This window comes from Carcharhinus amblyrhynchos, chromosome 16 (assembly GCF_965287045.1).
Source record: "Carcharhinus amblyrhynchos chromosome 16, sCarAmb.v2.hapA, whole genome shotgun sequence".
Lineage (NCBI taxonomy): Eukaryota > Metazoa > Chordata > Chondrichthyes > Carcharhiniformes > Carcharhinidae > Carcharhinus > Carcharhinus amblyrhynchos.
In genome coordinates, this window is record NC_137339.1 from 21,283,260 (window position 1) to 21,307,082 (window position 23,823).

Sequence of the window (23,823 nt, forward strand, 5' to 3'; positions counted from 1 at the left end):
CAAAGTTCATACAAAGTACAACCTTGGGTAAATGGCTGTTGATTTACCTGCTGTAATTAGGAGAGAACAGTGAGAATCCAAAATTCGTTCACACAGAGAATCTGCCGAAAATCCTGCAAACTGGATATTAAAATTGTAATTATTTGACAATCCAATAAATCCAATAACAGTAAACTGGATTTACCTACAGCATCTGGATTTCATTACTCAAATTGTAATGATGATATATTGTGCTAGAGTGAATTTCTTTGTGCAGTTAAAGTTCAACACATCCTCAATAGTCACGGTGAAGCTGGTGTTAATGCCAGGTACGCTGGCTATCAATGGACTGCAACAAAAAAACCCCAGAATTTTTCCACTGTTGGTATCTTATGTATTGGAGGGCAGGGAAGGGAACCCATCATGCAAAAAAACTGTATCAATGTGGAATTAGTGGTATGCGTCATAATTTTATGCATGCACACAGCAACTTCTGCTAAGAGGGCTGGATTTTTGGTCTTAGCCTGTAAGCATGGAGGATTGTGTGCTCATCTTCACAGCTTCTCCATCACTCTACCTTGGCATTGAGAAGTTCTACTTGCATTGGTAGGTGGGATATGACGTTTCCTAAGGTTCATTTTAATTTGTCCTTCTATTGTTTTTTTTACAAATTGAGACAATCATCCATCAGTCCTCCTCAGGACCCTCCTCCAAGCCATTTTTGCTGCCATTCTATGTTTCAGACTCATTGGGCAGGATTTTTGGGTTCAAACTTCCCCACCCAAAGTCAATGGATCTTTTTGCTGGTCCTCATCCTGGCTACTACAATTCCGGCAAGGGACTGGATTGGGAAATTTAGGCTGAAGGTTCCATATGTTCTTAAAGGGAGTCCTACTGTATCTTTAACAGGCGAGGAGGTTTTTAGGGCTGTAAGAATATCTCTGGGTAACATTAGCTCAATTAGCCTGGTCAATGAAGACATTCATTAAACAATTGCACAGATCTTAACATTTAAATGCCTATAATAACAGTCACCATGATTACGGAGGGCTAAGTAAGCATATAATTTCATTTCTTACCACAATGGAATGTATTGCCCCTATTCTGACACAAGCTAACATGACAACAACCAATTCTATAATCATTGGCATGTAGATTGAAATTCTGTCTCCCTTCTTCACTCCTGTGGATTTTAAATAAAAAAAAACATAAATAGTTGCGCATATGACAGGGAAAAAATACATTTTGAGGTTTTGGTTAGCCCACAAGCATCTATATTACAAACCACACAAGAGAATATGAAGCTATTGAAATTCATGCTGTACTCTGTTTCACACTGTTGTACCTTAACGCATCTTCACCTTCACGTGTCAATCTGACTACTAAAAAAAATCACACTCAAGTCTTTTATTGCAGGACACTTTACAAAAAATAGGGAGTAACGTTTCCAAAGTCTTGAGGTGATTTATCTTTTGCCAAGGTTAAAAACCAAAGTGTAGACAAATAAACTCATTTCCAGACATCTATGTTACTTCCAATCCGTAGTCAGCCAAAACTACATTTGTACTCAACTCACCACAATATTTCCTCCCTATCTGTTTTCAAAGCACTTCAAAATTCTCCTTTTATGGAAATTATGGATTGAAAATTTGAACAAAACGGAGAAAAGTTGTTGAAGAATAACACAAAATGCTTTCCAATTTTGGACCTGATATTTGTTTGCTTAATACATTTTGCTATCCACAATTCCTAACTCAAGCCAAATTTAGTAGATGATTTGCAAAACAATACTACAGGACCTTAAAAAAAAACTTGGATAACTGTGTTTGGAAAAACTTCTCAAGATCATGCGAAACAACGGTGGTTAAATGAGTAAAGACAGAATTTAGTTTACAAATAACTAATAATCGTAAAATAGGTTTAACAGAACGCATGTTAAGTATTATTGGAAGAAAGCAGCTTAGTCATGGAGTCAGATATTTACAGAAAATTAAGCTATTGAGGTTGACCCATGTTCCAATGATTCCTCCTGAATTGCTTATTCAAATAGAGTCATAAGAGGTTTACAGCATGGGTTCAGTCATATATTCAAGAATACAATGCACCAACACATACACTCTAGGACAGTGGTTCATACCTGCGATCCTCTATCATACAGATTATCCAAGCTCAAGCTATACGTGTAGGAAGGTATTTAGATAAAGCTCGATTATGTCACACATGTGAGGTTGAGAATGGATTGTCACCACCAGTGCTGTCCCCCTACGCAGACTTTATACATTTGTACAAAATACCATGGTGTACCATTAAGTGATTTTTTTTTGGAAAAAAATGGGCTTAAAAATGAACACGTGACATATTCGGTTAAAAATATATCATGCTAATTTTGAATGGACAGACTTTTAGCAGACTTACCACACACTCAACTTCACGGATCTCAAGGGGGCAGGGCAGGGCAGGGCAATTGTGGGGGAGAGGGAGGAGGAGCAGGGGTGAGTAACAGCAGCTACCAAAACATACTCAAAGCTTTTGCAGTTTGAACCTGGGATGGCTGGATTATCCCACTCACAAAAGACCAATTGCACCTCATGTTTAAATTGTAGATATATATTTTCTGACCGACGATTTCCTGTATGAACACACTTACGTTATAGTTCCCTCTTGCATTACCATTCCCACACAAATAGTTTGAGTTACTCTGGAAGCAGTTTGGAAGTTCAGCCAACACAGCTCGGGTTCATCAGGTTTCAGTGAGAAGCAGAATACTTGGATTGCAGATGGAGTATTGTCAGTCAATACTATTACTGTTTTCTGACAGTAAACATTCTGTGCACTTATCGCATTTTTTTTGGCAAACTTACATTCATAGTGACAGTTTGAGAATAGAGCTATTAATTACTCCATTGACTGATATTCACCCAAGCTGTTGGCCAGTCAAGTTGTAATGGACACTTCTATGCTGACCAATCTGCGATCTTTCTGCCAATTAAAGTGAATGGATGAAAAATCCTGGTCACTATCTCAGCATTAGTAGGGTTGTGAATCCTCTGGGATTGTTTGGGACAATGTCACCATAAATTAAAAATTAATCTCCTGGGTTTTTGCTGTGAGCAAACCATGAATTAAAAATCAAAGAACCATTCAAAAAAATGTTTTTTTTTCTCCTTTGAACACTTATGTTTATTAGCGATAAAAAAAATTGGATTATTGATGGAACAAAGGCAGGTTGACTAAGCAACGTGTTTGGAAATGGAAGGTTCTGTGATGATACTGCCTGGTGTATGTCCAAACAAATTTAGCAGCCGCAGCCCTCAGTGCAAGCGCTGAGATAACACCACCATAATAACAATTATCTATCATGCTGATCAACTTCTTTCTTCACAGATCTGAACCTATATCTATAGTCATACCAATATTTCAAAAGGGAAATAGAATGTACTGAGTTAATTATAGGCGAGGTTTTACATTATGAATAGGAAAAATGATTGAAACCCCACGGAAAGAGTGAATAGTCGAACATGTAAGGACCACAAATATAATAATGAATATTCAATATGGATTTAAAAAGGAAAAGACTTGCTCGACCAAAATCATTAAATGTTTTGAAGAGAAAACAGAGAGAGGAGATAAGGGTGAAGCACATGCATTTTATCTGAATTGTCAGAAGGCTTTCAATAGAGTCTCACATTAAACCACACTGTAGATTAATAAGGTTAGAAAATGTGGCAGAATGGAAATCAGAGAGTAGGGGGTAAAGGTTGATAGTGTCAGGTGGTGGGATATGGTGTTCCATAAGGATCAGTACTGGGGCAATTATTGTTCAAAATTATATTAACGATTTAATCTTTAGAATCAAAGTCACAATGTCTAAATTTGCAGATGACCTAAATTATGAGGGGATAGTCAATATGGAGGACTCAAACAAATCAGCCACAAATATAATGCTACATTTAGCTGCCTTGCAAGATGTTACTTAGAGCTAAGCCAAGTGCTTTTACAGAGTTTGCTAACAGTTTTAGTTTTCACTTAACTCAAAAGTCAGGGATCTAATAAGTTGAGGAGCTTACCTTGAGCTCGCAGGACATTTGCAAATTTGCACACCTGTTGCAAGAGTTCTTTGTAAGTTACTTGCATACAATCTTCAGGATCATTCCCTTCCCTGCAATCAAACAATAGAAACAGATATATTTCTTTAAACTTTGTGCAAACCAGCACTTGTGCATCATGCAATTTAAGGCAAACAGAATTATTGGTCATTTGCGTTTACAATAGGGGATGTAGCACTTATTGTTCAATAGAATTGAAAGGAAAAACATATTGAGGTATACATGATCACTAGTGTTGTATCGCATGCACTTACTACCATTTCCAATGGATTATTGGTTTTGCCTGCGTTGTAGTAGAGAAGCCAGGCACTTTCAAATAGAAAGGTTATTTCTTCAGAAGGAACTTTTCAAAATGCAGTGAATGAAAATACAACAAAACTTACTCCAAAACTTACACTATAAATCAAAGAAAGCGTTTAATAAAGAAACATCACTACTCTAAACTTGGGGCCTCATCCTGGGCCACTCCAAGCTCCCCACAATTCTACACTGTTCCTTATTTATAGTGAATCAGCTGACTATTACTTCACCCATGGTTTACTGGGTCAGCTGATCCTTACATCCTGTTCCCATTGATCACATTACTCCCAATACAAAGTTGTCACCCATTACATTCTAACAAGGTTGCATGGATAGGAAGGTAAAATTGTATGGAGAGTGTAGTTACCAAACCATTACCACTTGGCTACTAATGGCCAGTGAACAAATATGGTATCCACTTTACCAGTTGCAGAACATTCAAATGAGGAAACTTTTTGCTTTATAGGAAAAAAATGCACTATGTACCTACAAGAATTCTGCCCCAATCCTCTGAAATGAGGCACGATTTCCCAGATGCTACTGTCAGTGATTCCAGAAAATGCTTTACCAAAAGTTCACAGATATTTGAAAATAAATATTCAAGGTGATGGGAAAAAAGCAGGGACATGGGATTAAATTAGACCACTTATGATGAAGAGCAATCACTAGCACAGATACAAGGAAATGTGTTGCCTCTTTCGTGCAATTAATTTATGACTCCTAATGTCACAATGCAACCATAATGATATTTATCGTACACTTACATACTATGTAAATTGTACATTCATTAGACAAGTATAGCCATTTTACATTGAAACTTCCATCTAACCACAGTGCTATCTTTATGGAGAGTTTCTCACATTTTACACTTTCTCTGAATATCACAAACATTAATAACTTCAATTCCCAATTTAGCACTCAAAAAGTCAGCTTTGAACGCACAAATATAGTAGAACAGTCTAGAAGGAACTTCAGCCACAACATAGCAATTCAGGACACGGCTGTGTTACTGAAAATTTCAGAAATCAAATAGCTTAATCACTTAAATATATAATTTACTTCCCAAACAAGCTTTAAAAGTATTTAACTAGTTAGAGTGTGCTGTTGGACATCTTGAGATTGAGGATGGGTAGAGATAGGTAAAGATAAAAATAGAGTAGCTTCCATCAACAAAGCAGTCCAATTTTATGAAGTATGGATAACTCCTGTCTTTTTAAAGAGCTTGTGTTTTAAAGTTGGAGACATGTATTCAGCTGTACTCCCAGTGCAAGCATCAAGAGCAACTCACAGCCCTAGTTAACTGTAGATCCCATATTTGAATACCCAACAACCAAATGGTGAGGTGGTGGTACCACTGGTACTTTCACTGGACTAGTAATCCACGGCCCTTCAATATTGGGGATCCAGGTTCAAATCCCACCAGGGCAGATGGTGAAATTTGAGTTCAATAAAAATTAAAAGTCTAATATTGACCACAAAACAATTGTTGTTAAAACCCATCTGGTTCACTACTGTTCTTTAGTCATCCTTACCAGTCAGACCTACACGTGACTCCAGATCCAATAGCAATGTGCTTAATTCTTAAATGCCCTCAGTTCAAGAGCAGTGAGGGATGGACAAGTGCTAGCCCACATCCTATGAATGAATAAACAACCTCAGCTCTAACTGCCTTTGGAATCATGCTCAAGAACTGAATAACCAACAAGGGCTTGCCACGTACTGGTTGCATTTCAAAAGCACAGTTACATTTTGAGACAAATTTCAATCTATTAGGAACATGGGGCAAACCACCTTTAAAAAGGTGTAATGGAGATGTTATTCAAAGAAAAAGTTGGCAGAATGCACAACAAATTCAAGGTTGAATTCATTCTTGCTGCAGAAAATAATGAAAATGATGGAATACAATCACAAAATTACTGGGCATTACAAGTTGAAATCTGAAGTAAATGCCTCCTTCGACCTAATCAGTGTTAATCGCTCCCTGACAAGACAAAGTAGATTCTCAGGGTAGTACTTAGTGATCCTGATCAGGCAGGGCCGCAATATACTGTCAGCCAAAGGTCCATTGACTTTGGCAGGATCTGAAAATACCGCCAGTGGGAGGGTTCATAAAATTCCACAATCACCACCCTACGTCTCCTCATATATAACAATGTCCTTGTGACCTGAACCATATATTCATTTTTTTCACAATCATTTGAACAGTGGATTGAGAAAAAGTCAGGTCAGACAAGGTCAGATATGAACCACCACACCACTTGGCACAAATGGCACAGTGGCTAGCACTGCTGCCTCACAGCGCCAAGGAACTGGGTTCAATTCCCGGCTTGGGTCACTTTCTGTACGGAGTCTGCACATTCTCCCATGTCTGCATGGGTTTCCTTCCACAGTCCGAAAGACGTGCTCGTTAGATGCACTGGTCATGCTAAATTCTCCCTCAGTCTACCCAAACAGGTACTGGAGTGTGGCGACTATAGGATTTTCACAGTAACTTCATTGCAGTGTGAATGAAAGCCTACTTGTGACAACAATAAATAAACTTTCTTTCACAGTAATTGAATATACATACACCAGTTTTAAATCCATCTCAGTTAGTTCACCTAGTACAACTTGCTTTCACATCATCTCCACATCATTTGGTCAACTTGCTTAACTTAAATAAATTAATTCCCTACTGAGCTTCTGCATTAGCCTTCTGAGCCTGACAAAGCTTACTTCCTCAGCTGTATAAATATCTAACTATCGTTATCTCTGACATTTTAATCTTCTTGTCCACAACCTAAAAATAGGTTGTATACCAGACTGCTCAGGATCAGAGAGTTGCCAACACAATGAATATGAATCATTTATTGATCACTGACCGAGGCTAATTAATTGTTTATAATTAATAACATTTGACCAAAGAGTAAGGATTAGCACATTTGCATTTTAATCACATGCCACATCTGCTTTTCTAAAACTAAACTTGCAAGAATACGCTATTTTAATGCACAAATCTTAATCTAACTCCACCAGCAATACTTTCAACGGAAACACATTCATTTAATTTGTTTAATGTCCTCTAAGCAACACTGCCAAGATAAAGTGCAATCATTAATAATTTGAACCAATATCTTAAATGGCTCAACAAATCAAGAGTACATTGTGAGATACAGGGGGAAGAAACAAAGACTCAACTATTGAACAGTGCATAACTAAACCTTGCAAAGAAGTTAAATAATGGTGCAACAAGTACAAACTCCTGAGGAGGCGATGACTTGATGGTATTATTGCTAGGCTATTAATCCAAAAACTCAGGCGAGCTGGGGACCCGGGTTCAAATTCCTCCACAGCCGATGGTGGAATTTGAATTCAATAAAAAAAAATCTGAATTAAGAATCTACTGATAACCATGAAACCATTGTTGATTGTCAAAAAACCCATCTCGTTCACCAATGTCCTTTAGGGAAGGAAATCTGTCATCCTTACTCTGGTCTGGCCTACATGTAATTGCCTGAGGGCAGTTGATAGTCAACAACATTGCTGTTGACTATCAACTGCCCTCAGGCAATGAGGAATGGGCAATAAATGCTGGCCAGCCAGCGATGCCCATGTCCCATGGATGAATAAAAAAAAGCCATAATAGACCATGAGAGAAACAGTTTGACTTTTTTTAATTTTATTTTTTGATTTGATTTACTGTCATGTGAAAAGTATTGTTTCTTGTGCACTATGCAGATAAAGCATACCGTTCATCAGGAAGGAAATGAGAGAGAGTGCAGAATGTAGTGTTACAGTCATAGCTAGGGTGTAGCGAAAGATCAACTTAAATGAAAGGTAGGTCCATTCAAAAAAGTTACAATGATGATGCATGTTGAAGCAAATTGAAGACATTTATCCTTTCTGTGGTGTTCCTTTAAGAAAAGGAATTGTGCATCCAGGCTTCTGTGCACTTCCTAATTATGACAATAACATAATCCCAAGTATCTTTATTTAAATAGTGCATTTCTTGACCTGGTTCTATTATGATAACATTGCCTGAACTATTCTTACTGCTTAGCATCTTGCAGCTGTAAAGAATCAAATGATTATAGCAGGGAAAGTTTTCTCATGTGTATGTGTAGAGGGAAACACCAGTCAACTAATGCGACACTGTTGATGTACCTTAAAAGATTTATTTTTCTCAACTTGCCAACTCCTAAATACTGTAACGTATCTATTCTGTCCTATGCTTCCATATGTGCTAAACCAGACAAATGCAAACAGTTTTCTATCAGTCCCGTAAAGTTTATCACTCTTCTCCACAACTCATACTATCAGGTTTCTAGTGCTTGGGCAGCAATCCTGGTTTTCTCAAAAGTATTTTTTCTTTTGCTTTGTTAAAACCACAGCAGATGTTAATTACAGAGCAAACCAAATCCCAGAAGGAAACTTGGCTTATTGGCCATATCCTTTTTTTTGTATTTTAATAACAGTTTAAACTGGTTTTACAAAACATTTGCCCAAAACACTCTCCACTTCATCAGGCCCACAAGTAAACACCCTTCAGGAAACATTCCCATACAGATGTTTAAGAACATAAGAAATAGGAGCAGGAGTAGGCCATCTAGCCCTTCGAGCCTGCCCCACCATTCAATAAGATCATGGCTGATCTGTCGTGGCTCAGTTCCACATTCCCGCCCTCTCCCCATAACCCTTAATCCCCTCTTATCAAAAACCCATCAACCCGCATCTTAAAAATATTTAGCGAGGTAGCCTCCACCACTTCAACGGGCAGAGAATTCTAGAGATTCACCACCCTTTGAGTGAAGAAGTTCCTCCTCAACTCCATTCTAAACCGCCCCCCCTTTATCTTGAGGCTGTGCCCCCTAGTCCTACTATCGTTTCTGAGCAGGAAGAGTCTCTCCACCTCTATCCTATCCATCCCATTCATCATCTTGTACGTCTCAATGAAATTTCCCCTTAGCTATGACAATCCATATTACTCCAAGGCAAAGCTGCTGTCACTTTAATAAGGCATTCCACACCACCTCTCATTTCCACACTGCTGTGGAAATCCAGGAATTCTGGACTTGACTGCAGCTTCAGGACTTTACTGGCATGATTTTTCTGGCTTGACTGGATGGCAGATTCAAATTGCACCTTCTCCCAGTCCAGAACTGTTTGCATCAGATCCTCCTCACTCAACCAACCCCTAAGCTCTCTATATCGCTCCTAAGACAGCCATTTTACTTTTCACCTATGATTCCAGTGTCCTCAGCACTTAACTGAACACTTGTGTTCTCCTATGCCCCCTCTCTCCCAACGTATGGGGCAAATCGCATCTAATAACATGCACACACATGATGCTGCCAACTGAATATGAAGATTGTTCTTACTTCCTTTCCACTGGCTGTCCATGGGGCGGACTTTCCATGTGGAAAACTGAGTGCTTCTCAAGTGCACACAAGTAGTTTGTTAGCACTCAACACCAATCCCCTGCCATCTCCCCCCACTTCTCCCATCCTTCCATTACCTCGAGGATTACAGAAAATCCTGGGCAAGATACAGCTCACATCAAGTTTGCAATTTCCAAGGCTTTGCGTTTACAGTACTTTTGAAATATAAAACAAATTTTCAGATACAGAACACAATGAACTACCAAAGCCCAAAAATGCAGTCCTAAAATTGTTAGCCAATCAGCCCAGATGCTACGTCAGTGAAGCTCTGTTAGGTTTCTCTGCATCATAGATATTTATTGTTTAACAAAAATGCATCAAACAACAAAGTACTGAGGACGATATCATTACACAGAAGGTTCAGAAACTAAGCATATAACCATAAAAGAACAAACACCACTAGTTAATTAGTTCTTAAGGCATTTCTCAGAAGTTTAACTGTTACTGTTATCTTATAAACTATATTACGAACACAAAGGTTTTTGTTTACAAGACAGGAAAGGTTAATATTGACTTTATTTTAAATTGGGCCTTTCAAAGTAAAATTTTAAAATATGTGGATGTGTTTGAGCTTTACTGCTAAGATCACAGATGTTAGTATAATTGCAATGCTATTTATAGTGAGTCAAGGCAAATAAGACAACTGGAGAGTACCAGCTACAGGAAGTGAGAGTGCAAATATGAAGATGTGATACAGACCCATCAAGAATGATTACAGAGTTCTTGAATGGTTCCAGCATAGACAAAGGCCATTCAGCACAGTGTGTTTGTACTGGCCCTTTAAAGCAGTTCACCTAGTGCTACTCCTCTACCTTTTCCCCAAAGACCTACAAATTTTCCCTCTGCATAATGATCTAATTTCCTTTTTGACAGACTCAATCCACCCTGACTCTCAGGCAGTACATTCCAAGTGCTAATCACTTGCTGTGTGGAAATACCTTCCCTTACATCACCATTTCCTCTTTTGGCAATTAGCTCAAATTTGTGCCCTCTGGTTCCTGATTCTTCCATCAACAAATGAGAACAGTTTTTCTCTGTCTATCCTGTCCAAACCCCTCATGATTTTGAGTCCCTCTATCAAAGGATGGCATGATGGCACAGTGGTTAGCGCTGCTGCCTCACAGGGCCAGCGACCTGAATTTGATTCCCAGTTTGTGTCACTGTCTGTGCAGTGTCTGCCTACTTATGACACTAATAATAAAAAGTCAGCTTTCAACATTCTCTCCAAGTAAGAAAGTCCTAACTGCTCCAATCATTCTACATGATTAATTCCTCATCCCTGGAACCAATCTCAGAAAGAGGTCTTCCCATCATTGCCAGAGTGAGAAATCATGGGCCCCGGTGCTCCTTCTGTTTCTGGGCCCATTATTCCCCACTTCCCTGTCCAGCCTGAATGCTTCCCCTCAATCATGCATGATATTTATTCCCCTTTATCATTTACCAATGACTTCACCCAACAATCTCAGAAAGATCCTAAAAAGTAAAGTTGCCACAGCCCGAAATGACCTCCCCTGAGAGTTGACTGGTAGTGATTTAACTTGAGGATCACCACATCTCAGCCAAGGGAAAAGTTTGTGAAAAACCTCAGCTGGTATGGGAATTGAATCTATGCTGTTGGCATCACTCTACATTACAAACCAAACATAACAACACCCATTGTTAGCACCTGATTACAAACATTGTCTGATATATATGCAGCATGGGCAATTAGCATTAACAGCAGCAACGATATAATTCAGTGTTATTTGTATGCACTATAGGTGTTTGCACTGTGACTATTAAATAAACCAGAGAATATAAATTTTACTTTAACAGCATTGTGCAATTTTGTTAATTTCACAGGAAGATATCCCAGTATTTATTACAATACTGTGCCGATAATAGCACTGAATTTGGTAACTGCCTCAACCCGCATTAACATGTTCTGCGCATTGCCCACATGAACAGGGTGACACTAAGTTTATATTTGGGAAAAAAATACAATATATGCAGACCAGAACGAACTGCATAATATATTTTCCATTCCGTATAACTGGATGACTTTATTATGCCTGGGCACATGTAATGCAATTATTTCAGATAAGGGATATAATTGAATTCTATTTTTTCAATAATCTCATACAGTAGAAAATCAAATAACGGTAGCACAGTGGTTAGCGCTGCTGCTTCACAGCTCCAGGGACCTGGGTTCGATTCCCGGCTCGGGTCACTATCTGTGTGGAGTTTGCACATTCTCCTCGTGTGTGTGGGTTTCCTCTGGGTACTCCGGTTTCCTCCCATAGTCTAAAGGTGTGCAGGTTAAGTTGATTGGCTATGCTGAAAAATTGCCCCTTAGTGTCCTGAGATGCGTAGGTTAGAGGGATTAGTGGGTAAAACATGTAGGGATATGGGGGTATGGCCTGGGTGGGATTGTGATCGGTGCAGACTCGATGGGCTGAAGGCCCTCTTGCTGCACTGTAGGGTATATGATTCTATGAGCAAGAGTAGAATGATTGAATAACACAAGCCTTCACAGTTTGTGGGAAGCGTTGGAGTCCTCAGTGGCACACAACTTTTAAGAGGCCAGATGACAATGACTGAATTTTCTGTGTTTTCTTGCCCAAAAGACTCTGATGGTTGCTGCTTTTCACTTCAATACGCTTTCAACATCTACTACGCAGCACATGCCTCAAAAACTTACAAATGCACCAAGATAGAGTGAGGGTAACAGGAAAGTAGACAAGAGGACAAGATTGAAGTCAATGGAAAAGGCTCTTGAGAACCAAGTGCAGTATAAGAAAGGTTACTAACTCATGATGGGCCCATTATGCACTCCTGTCCTGGCAATTTTATGCCACAAAGTCTGCTCAGTGAACTTTCATCAGCAACAAAGTAAACAGGAGTCCAGCCATGGTTGCACCCTCTGCAAGATAAACCCCAGTTCATCTCATCCATCTAGAATGACAAATGAACATGAGTGTTAGGAGGAGTAAGCCATTCCATCCCTTGGGCCTGCTCTGTTTTTTTGGTAACACTGCCTGCATACATGTTGACCACACCCAAAAGTATTTAGGCTGTAAAGCAATTTGGGACATCATGAAACATACTGCATAAATGTGGGCTTTGTCTTTCTTTCATTCCACCTTGTTACAAGGATGTACTTTTTGAATATATAGTTTCTAATTTTTCTTTATCTGGCAGGATTTTTTTTTAAACTGGGACTCTCTGGAGACAATGACTGCTGCATCACACAAACTTCCACATTCCACTGATGGGATGAAAAAAGACACTAAGCCCACAGAGAGTACCAAATCCATAGAATACTTACAATGCAGAAGGAGGTCATTCAGCCCACTGACTCTGCACTGACTGTCCAAAAAACCCCAGGTCCACCCACCGTCCTATTCCCTGTGCATTTATCATGGTTTCCACCCAACAAACCTAAAAATCTTGTGACATGATGGGGTAATTTAGCTTGGCCAATCCATCTAACCTGCACATCTTTGGACTGTGGGAGGAAACCGGAGCATCTGGAGGAAACCCACAGAGACACAGGGAAAATTCCACAGTCACCCAAGGCCAGAATCGAACCCAGGTCTCTGGCACTGTGCCACCATGAAAGACCTCATCTACCGTATAGCATCCCAGAACTTTTCAAAAGTTGCTGAGACATCAACATGTTCTTAAGTAATAACTGCAGCACAAATGAACCAAATGAAATTTTGTGGAATACACACCCAGTGAAGTACTTTAAGGACTCCTTGCCAAGCAGAGGAGAACATAAAAGACAATACTGTACTCAACACATACTGGTTGAAGCTGCGTGACCTCTCACTCTCAGAAGAACAGTGCTTAGTTTGTAAATAACCATCCTGAGCAGAGAAATCTATTGCACTGCAAGAACTCAAAGGCTCCTTAAGGCAACACTTTCCAAACCCGTGACTGTTACAAGGACAGCAGACACGTGGAAACCGCACCACCTGGAAGTTCCCCTCCAAGCCACTCACTATCCTATCGCTATTCCTTCATTGCTAAAATTCTGGAACACCCTCCCTAACAGCACTGTGGGTGTTCCTACATTACCCTCCCTAACAGCACTGTGGGTGCTCCTATACCACAGGGCCTGCAGTGGTTGGGGAGGGGGGTTAGGGGGTATGTAACTGTACGAATGATGGTTGTGTTTTACCAAGTTTGTTTTAAACTCAAGTAATAGTTTCAATAAACGTCTTGTTCTTGGTTTAAACTAAGAAAACCTATCTGCATAATTATTTACAAATCAAAGCATAAATAGTGGGACTAAATCTTAAAAACCCTTTTATGGTCAAACCTGGAGTGGGAGAATAGGGGAGTCATTTCACTTCTCCTCACATAGTCGTGACAACCTGCACAAAGTAGGCAGAGTGACTAGCAGTAGTGAAATTGGAGACACGCTGCTGATTCTCCAGGGATAATTAATCACAGAGCAATCAATGACATTAGGAAAGTGGTTATAAATAAATGACTACATTTACAAAACAATTCAACTCTGTAGTTAATACAACCTTACCATTTTGAATTCTTTGGCACCAAACCATAATATACCATCACTTGCCCATTTACAATAAATTTGTCAATCAGACATGTACTAGCAACTCGAGAAAAATATTGATTGAATTGTTGATCTGAATGAGATTCTCTGGCCTCCCTGCAGCGTGTTTATTGCACCGTTCATCGGCGGTTGGATTTTCTGGTCCTGCTGCCGTCAATGCAATTTCCCACTGACTGCACCCCTCGTTGCCACGAAAACCACACTGTCAGTCAATGGGACCAGAAGATCTCACCAGCGTGAACGACCAGAGAATTCCAGCCAGAGGTTCCAGAGACAAGTTGGTGGTAATGTTTTTGCAATGTCTGTCGAATTTTCTTTGCTTCAGATGACATTTCCCAAGGAAAGCAAACATCAAAGCACATAATTCATAAAATGCACACAGAGATTGATGGCAGTACCATCATAAATCACCGTACTTTCATCAGGGAGTGTAGTGAGTTTAACATCCTTGTTAAATTTAATTAGGAACAGCTTTTTTATATGCTCTTTTATCAACATTTTCAAACAGGGACACTTTGAGTTGACATTAGTCACTGCCCCAGAAGTAATAAAAAACCCCAAGAGAATCAACACAAACTTATTTCGCTGTGTCCTAACAGATGGGTCAGGGGCAGGATTGGCAAAGACTTCTAAGCAGATAGCTGATTCCACCAGGGTGACTACCCAAGAGAAAAAGCATATGGCAAAAAAGAAAGAAAAAATTTGCATGATGAGGTAAAAATGAAAGAAGCAGAAACAAGTTCCTATGTATGGAGTTTTAAAAGAATCGTGTCAAGTAGCCTTCACAGCACCCAAGTGCCTTTCAATGACAATCTCCAAGGCAGAATCAAACCAACTTTTTTTGATACTCAATCACCAGATCTGCACCATTAGCTTTCAGGGGATCAGCAACTACAGCAACCATGTCACTATGGTGACTATAAGGGCATATCAAAACTGTGCATTGTGATGGGTAGATCATATCGCGACTCCCCAAAGACTGGTCAGCCACCTACAAGGCACAAGTCAGGAATATGATGGTATATGCTCCACTTGCTTGAATGATTGCAGCCACAATAACATAAGCCAAACCAGGACAAAGCAGGCCTCTTGACTGACACCCCATCTACCACCTAAAACATTCACTTTATAAGATGCAGGCACACTGTAGCTGCAGCATCTATCATTTACAAGGTGCCTGACCAACTCTCCAAAGTTTCTTCAACAGCACTTTTCAAATTTGCAACTTCTACTACCTAGAAGGACAAGGGCAGCTGACACATGAGGATACCATTCTCTAAGTAATGCACTATTCTGACTTGGAAATATACTGTCGTTCCTTCTTTACCAATGGATCAAAATCCTGGAATTCCTTACCAAGCAGCACTATGGTACACCACACAGACAGTTCAAGGCGGTATCTCAGCACCACCTTAAAAGGACAGCAAAAAAAAATGCTGATCTTGCCAGTGACATCCATATCCCAGCACAGACATTTTAAGAACTTGCAAGTATACATTATATTGTACAATGAATCCCCCTTCGTAGTATCAAAACAAAAGCGAGTGATGTTTCTGAAAATGGTCTTTTTATTCACCCTGTCACATATCTGTGACACAAATCTATCCAGAAGCAAAGAAGCTGCAGATTCAGAAAATTGACCAACAACTTTAGGAGAGCATATTTGTCAACATTACAACAATGATTCAACAACTTCTAACATGAGCCAATATGGTCATTCCAGGCACTGGGATCATTCGTGGGACATAATACTCTGCCAATGTTGCTTAAGCAGTGATTCAATATTTAACTTGACGGAACTAGGCAACATGAAAGCAAGCACCACATTTACTTCTTTATTTTGAGCCTTTAAATGTACAAATTCAAAACAAGCTAATCTCTAGTGCCTTTGATCTTTGAGAAAAAAATTAAAGAAATCTGCCTGTTGGTAACTCTGTGGATCTGTCCCTGCTCCACTCCCTACCCCCATCCCTTTAACGTCCATTTCTTTCCTCTCTCCATATTAATGGCTCACAATTGTCTCTTCAGATCTCAGCTTCTGTACCTTAATTTTTTTTTAAACAAGAAAATAGGCAGACATTTCTTTGACAGACATAGGCTCCTTATTACTTCTGGAAAACAATTTTCAAGTATCAAACCTACTTATTTTATTTCTTTACAACTCTGTCTAATAAATTGTAATTTCACCTTAAATAGATAGCTGATATTTCTCTGCTTATTAGGATGATCAGGAGGATGAAGTGGGCACCCTGCACATCTTCCCCGAATGTAACTCCAGAACAGAAATTCACTTTATGCATAAGATTTATCAGTTTTCGATCATAAGTAGTATAGGTCTGCACGTGGGAACTGCTTTGATATTGCGAACAAATAAAAGTGTTAGGAGAAACATAACCAACAATTCCTTTCTAAAAATAAACGTATACAACCTTGCTACCATGCAGTGCATGGTTGCATTGGCAATGATTGCGAATTACTGCAAAGATTTTTTTTCCAGGCTAATATATATGGACGCCTGCAATGATTACTGTATCTGATTTAATTTCTAATATGTTGCCTGTTGTGCTGGGGAGTCCATCACCAACACTAACTGGATAGTTCAGACATTACTTTCTCCTTCGGTTTTCAGTGCCAAATAAATTTCTTGAGACATATGATCGAGATCTAGGCTCACTCTAGGTTGTCTGAACCCCATTTGTCAATCACCAACAGGATTAGTCACTTCTTTACAGGTCAATAATATTTTCTCCTTATTGTGTTTTCTGTTAGTCACTTTTTGATCAAAACATGTCAACTATTTCAAATGACAACTGTTAATTACAGGCGCTCAACAAACTTTGAAAGACAATCTGAAAACTTCACATTTTTAATTAATTAATTCACAGACACAGGCATCGCTAGCTGACCAGCATTTATTGCCCTTCCCTAATTGCTCTCAAAGAGGTGATGGTGAGCTGCCTTTTTGAAATCGCTGCAGTCCACGTGCTGTGGATTTGATCCACAATGCCTTAGGGAGGAAATTCCGGGATTTTGATCTAGCAACTGCTAAGGAATGGCAATATATTTCCACGGTGAGTGGCTTGCAGGAGAACTTGCAGGCGGTGATAGTGTTCCCATGTATCTGCTGCCCTTCTACGTGGAAGTGACCCTGAGTTTGGGAGGTGTTTTGTAAGGATCTTCAGTAAATCTCAAGGAAATTACACCTGGCTCATGGTCTATTTCCTGCTCATCTCCTTTCTCAAAGACCTGCTGACTCATGATGACCAAGCTACATCACTTCAAAACAATACAAATATATTCTGTAGGAATTCAGAACACAGTAAAAAGTCTGACAACACCAGGTTTTAGTCCAACCTATTTATTTGATAATATATCAAATATCAAGTATATTATCAAAAATATCAAATATCAAAAATCAAGTATATTATCAAATAAATAGGTTGGACTAAAACCTGGTGTTGTCAGACTTTTTACTGTGTTTACGCCAGTCCAACGCCGGCATACCCACATCAGGAATTCAGAACTCCATACCCAGATACGTGACTTCAAAAACCATGCTTACGCCCTTCTGAAAACAGTACTCACCATTCTTTATTTGTAATCCTCACAGGGGCTTGAAGTCATTAGTTTTAGGAATTCAACTGATTAAAGTTAAATAGAGAAAATAAAAGTGGGAGTCCATCAAGTTGCTTATGAATATAACTTCACACTTCAATAGCTGTAAAGTGCTTCAAGGCAGTCCTGAATACATGAAAGGCTATATTAAAATTTAAGATCTTTTTGTGACCAGCAGGTGACATGATCTTTAAGAAGAAAATAAAACAGAAAAGTCACTACATGACGTGCTCAATTTTCTGTTAAGATACCATATTCCACAATGTGGATTCAGTGCAAGTATTTCTCGACTGGTGCATTACAAATTTGGTGCCAAAGGTAAACCAACAATGGTACTAAGTTTATAAAATTAACACCACCCAATCTGAAATCCTGTGTCCAAGCGCATCTAAACACAATTTGATGCCAGTACTATAGTTGAAGATAACTCAATGCATATTAAACTATTAAATAATACAAAATGAAACTGCTCTATGTACTTACACCAATTTAATTCACTCCCTATGGTTCTACTTGTACGAATAGATTAAACAAGTCTGGCCCGTAGAGTAGCAGCACATTGTGGTATCTTAAAAAAATGGCAGGTAAAACTGTTACAATTCACTTGATATTAACCTGTTAATTACAGGATTTAACCTTCTGTGTTCGTTTTAGAGTTGACTAACAGGAACTTCCAGTGTAAAAGAGCCAAAGAAAGTTTTTTTAAAAAGTGCAAGTCATCTTTTTTGTTCACCGCTCAGCAAAAAACGGGCACAAAAGGCAAAACGTTAGGTTGAAATTGAAATACAATTGCTATTTCTCCAAATTTAGTGATCTTCCCCCTTTTGAGTGACACACATGAATTCACAGGCATCAGGCTGCTCCATTATCATTCAATTTAACCAACAACGTGACGAACTAGAGTTTTGCTTCTTTGCCAAACTGTTCATGCTAAATGAAAGCCGAGGATTAACATTAAATCCTCACTAAGAAAATCAATGGATTGAAATTAATTCCTTCCTAAGCAAACATTGCCATTTGATTAGATCCGCAGATTAATTTAGCCAAGACAAAAGCCGCTAACTTTGAGATTTTGCAAATTACTGTTTATTGCTAATTTAAGTGGTTAAAAGAGGAAGACAGAGAGAGAGAGGAAGAACTGCACAGGAGGAGGGGAAAAATACCAAATATTCACTCAGCTCACAGCCTTGCATGAGGATATAACAGGAAGATCAAATGAAAATGGAAGTGGACAGGAGTAACATAAAGGAGTAGCAAAAAAAAACACAGCACAAAGGTGGCAGCAGGGAGAGATTTATAGATCATGAAGAATGTGAAAATGAGAAGTTCAAAGATTTCCAATTGGCAGTAGGTTCAATATACGTTAACAAACCACATGGCCAAGAATAGAACTCAGTTCATACGATGTCTGCTCAGTTTAGCTTTAATATTGGGGTGAATTTTGTGGCCCTGGCGTGGTAGGGGTGGGACTATAAGATGCAGCAGGTTATTCAAAAGTCCATTAGTTTTTACAGAACTGGAAAATCCTACTGGGGTAAAATTCCTCCTATTGTCATTAAAGATCTGGGGTATTCCTTGGACTGAGCCACAGTTAGCATTAATCCAGTTCATTGTTGGTCATTTCTGAGAGAGGAAAGATTGGAATTGGTGAAACGAAATGAAAACAACTCTGATATAAAATTGCAGCAATTTAGTGGGAAGATATGAGATGATCTATGATAGCGTGAAGTAAACCAATTGGCAATGGATTGCTAGTGATGGTAAGCAGGCTATCATTAATCCAGGCAGTAAGACCATTCTGCACCCTGTGTTTGTGAAATAAGAAATTTATTCAAGCTTACTGTTGTGACCTTTGAGAATTATTGCGTTGTCAAATTTAAAACCAACTCATTATTTCAGTTAGTAATAGCTGAAAGCCAACTTTTAAACTGTTTGTTGAGTCAGCAAGTCCTGTAACAAATCCATATCGGTGATAACCCCTGCCATACTGTTGGTGCAATATGAACAAATATGTGCAAATTGACCAAGTAAGTCATGTGCCAATTATGTACCAGGTTGTCTGTGCCAAAATTAGATGTCAGTAACTGAGTATCACCAGTATTCATTTAGCATGGAGGGCCAAGGGAAGGTTTCAAGTGAGAGAAATCCAAGCATCAGGAACCAACTTCATCAGCATGGTCTTTCTACAATATTAGGTGCTTCAGAATACACTACAACTGCTTCACAATTGGCAACCATGTGTTAGGCTCTCCAGGCACTATGCACATTATTAAGGAGCCCTAGTAAAACTGAAGTCAATGGGAACCATAAGGAAAACCCCTCAATGACTGGAGTCATGCCTAGTGCAAAAAAAGACAGTTGTGTGGGTGCACAATAAATAATCTTGGCAAATTGATGCTGTGCAGATGATGCACACTGCAGCCATAGTTTGCTGATGGTGGAGACATCACTGCAGCTGTTCACAGGGCAGTGTCATCAGTCCAAATATCTTCAGCTGCTTCATCCATGGGTTTCCATCCATTATAAAATCAGAAGTAGGGAAGCTAACTCATTATTGCATCATGCTCAGTTCCACTTGCAGTCCTCAGATAATAAAGCAGTCTGCGCCCCCATCCACTAAGACTTGGACAACATTCAAGCATGAGCTGATTAGTAGCAAGTAGCATTCACACAACACAAGTCGCAGGCAATGACTACTTCCAACAAGAGGGAATTTAACCACCTCTCCTTGACATATCATCTCTGAATCCTTCACCATCAAGGTCCAGGGGAATCACCATTGACCACAGGTTAACTGGACTAGCCACATGAAGAGTACGGCCACAAGTATGTGTCAGAGGCTAGATATTCTGCCTCCTGATTCTTCATCATCTAAAAGGCACAAATCAACAATGTGATAAAGCATTCTACATGTGCCTGCATGAGTGCTGCAATAACACTTAAAAAGCTTGACTGGGATCTAGGACAAAGCAGCCCACTTGACTGGGCAACCGCCACCATCAGCGAACTATGGCTGCAGTGTGCATCATCTGCATGGCATCAATTTGCCAAGATTTCATTGTCAGCACCTTCTAAACCTTTATGTCTAGAAAGACAAGGTCAGCAGATGTATGGAAACAACATCATCTTCAAGTTACATACCATCTGATTTGGAGTTATATTACCACTCTTTCACTGCCGCTGGGTCAAAATCCTGGAACTCCCTCCCTAACTGCACCGTGGGTGTACCTACATCCCATGGACTCCAGCATTTCAAGGCAGCGGCTCACTATCACCTCCTCTGGGGCAGTAAGGGATTGGCATTAAATGCTAACCTTGCTGGTGACGCCCACATCCCACATCCCACAAACAAATCCATATATTTTTCAAACATGTCATTTGACCCAATCTGTGAAAAAAAGAGCATGAAATACGAGGGACAGATCACAATCACACGTTAAAATTAATCTCTATAAGTACCCTTCACAATGACCAGTCATTAATCAGGCTGCTTTTCCTTCCACCCACTGAACTTACTGGAAAAAAATTGGAGTACTCTGCACAACATCAGCTTAATTGCTTTTGCTCATACATCTTTCACTGTCTACCAATATCAGTATTAACAAATTGCAGATGACTTGACATTATGCAAAGATGCACCAGACAACTAGCCATTCAAAAAAAAAACACTAGACCTCACTTGCTTTTATTTAAATCTCTGGTAAATACAAATACCTGTTTACTGAAGTTATAAGTGAAGCTGAATAAAATGTGATTTACAAGAACAGTAAGCAGACAAGAAACATTATATTAATACTGCTCTTTGTTTTATTATTCTTGCTAATTTTATGTCATAGTGTGATTATCCATGAACTCTCAAATAGAAATTAGAAGCACTAACATGAATTTTCTGCAGACACTGAAAACCCTTTCTCAATCCCGCAATTGCAACTCGTTACTCATTGCAGCACTTGTGCACCACCTTCCCCACCCTGGCTTTGCTCCATCATTAGTATCCCTGCCTCCAGCAATCCAGGGCCTATAGAAGCAAAATAAATGTCTGTTTTCATACTTGTATCATAAGTGGAGCATTCGAATACACAGTTCAGTTTCGTGTTCCAATAAGATAATGCATTAAACAATCAGAAATAAGCAGGGATTTTATAGAACTGGAGAAATCCGGATGAACGATCAAATCCAGTAGAGATGCCTAAGGAATTACACACTGGAATGTAGTTGCCTCTACATCTGGGAAACCAAACACAGGTTCAAGTTACCTCTTTGCTGAGTACCTCTATTCTGCAAATGTGACCATGACCTTCCTGCGCTTGTCGTTTTAATTCTCTCCCAGTCTAACCTCAACCTTCGAGACTGTCCCAATGCAACTCAAGGAACAGCATTTCATCTTTCAGTTAGGCCAATTGTAGCCTTTTAGACACAACATGCAGTTCAGCAATTTCAGATTATAACCACTGTACTCATTTTTTTTCAATAAGAAGTCTCACAACCGCAGGTTAAAGTTCAACAGGTTTATTTGGTAGCACAAGCTTTTGGAGTGCTGATCTTTTATCAAGACTCACTTTTAGGATGGTTACAACATGAGCTGCATACTTGATAAGGCCTCCTTTATACAGGTTCAGACAAATCCGACTGTCCAAAAACTAGCAACATCAAAAAACCAGACGTTTTATTTTTTTTTTAAGTACATCTTGAACTGCGTTTCCGCCCAAGAATAACCTTAACTTAGTCTGCTGACAGAATACTGCTACAGCAATCAGAGATTTCAGCTCGAAGGCTTTTCATCTACCCAAGCTATTGCAGCCATTCCATTGTCAGCTGGCTTCCAAAGACAGAGAACACGTCAATGCTAAGAAAATAATAAATGTTGTTTTGATTCGCCGCCTGATCCGAAAACAGCAAAATCCAAATGGACTCAGTCCTGAGGTTGCTGCTTTTGTGGCACTGGGCAGCATTTTTCAGCCCCTTTCACCAGCAGGATCTCCCAAAGTTAAGAGATTTGAATGGCTCATTGCATCGACCGCAGGGGGAACCTGCCACAGTGGCGCCCAGAGAATCTCAGCCACTGTACCTGCAGTCAATGTTCCTGAACTATATAAAATCAATCATCTCCCAATCAGAATTAAAACCCGGGGTGAACTGGAATCACTCAAATCAAATTATGAAGATTTGAAATGAAAACAGATGCCTCAAAGTGGATGGGTGCAAGGAACAATACATGCATGTACAGACTTGGGTCAGAATTTTCTGGTACAGCTGTGCTGGGACCGGCCACACAATCACTTTTGGACTGAGATATCCTGGTGGTGGGTAGGGCTGGAAAATCCCAGACTTAAGTGTCTTGCCATCTTGCTGTACAATGCTGCCCAGTGCCACAAAAGCAGCAACCTCAGGACGGAGTCCATTTGGATTTTGCTGTTTTCGGATCAGGTGGTGAATCAAAACAACATTATTATTTTCTTAGCATTGACGTGTCCCCTGTCTTTGGAAGCCAACTGACAATGGAATGGCTACTATAGCTTGGGTAGATGAAAAGCCTTTGAGTGGAAACCTCTGACCGCCAAAGCAGTATTCTGTCAGCAGACTAAGATTGCTAGCTTGTTTCATTTCATTCCTAGCTTGTTTCATTTCATTCCTATGTGAAGCATGAATTGAAGCAAAGCAAACTGTTCCCTTTAAAAGTACACACACAGCTGGCGAATGCTCTCACTACCGGGTTCAATGGCAGGCCAGGAATTTTATGGGAAGGCCAAAAATCAATTTTATGTTGGTATGACTTTCTGGTGCAATCTTCTGCTGGTGCTTGCCATAGCAGATCAGGAGACCTGCTGGAGGCCAATGT

At 39.5% G+C, this 23,823-nt stretch overlaps 1 protein-coding gene across 2 annotated transcripts in view; it reads right to left on the reverse strand.

Moving 5' to 3' along the window:
- The window catches only part of acss2 (acyl-CoA synthetase short chain family member 2), a 67,293-nt gene that overhangs the window by 38,538 nt on the left and 4,932 nt on the right, over nucleotides 1-23,823 (reverse strand). For both annotated transcript variants that reach the window (XM_080204798.1, XM_080204797.1), the window contains exons 3-5: nucleotides 4,047-4,138; nucleotides 1,059-1,162; nucleotides 48-120 (exon numbers count right to left, since the gene is read on the reverse strand). In XM_080204798.1, the coding sequence (XP_080060924.1) occupies nucleotides 48-120; nucleotides 1,059-1,162; nucleotides 4,047-4,138 (269 nt within the window). The remainder of the gene's footprint in view (nucleotides 1-47; nucleotides 121-1,058; nucleotides 1,163-4,046; nucleotides 4,139-23,823) is intronic.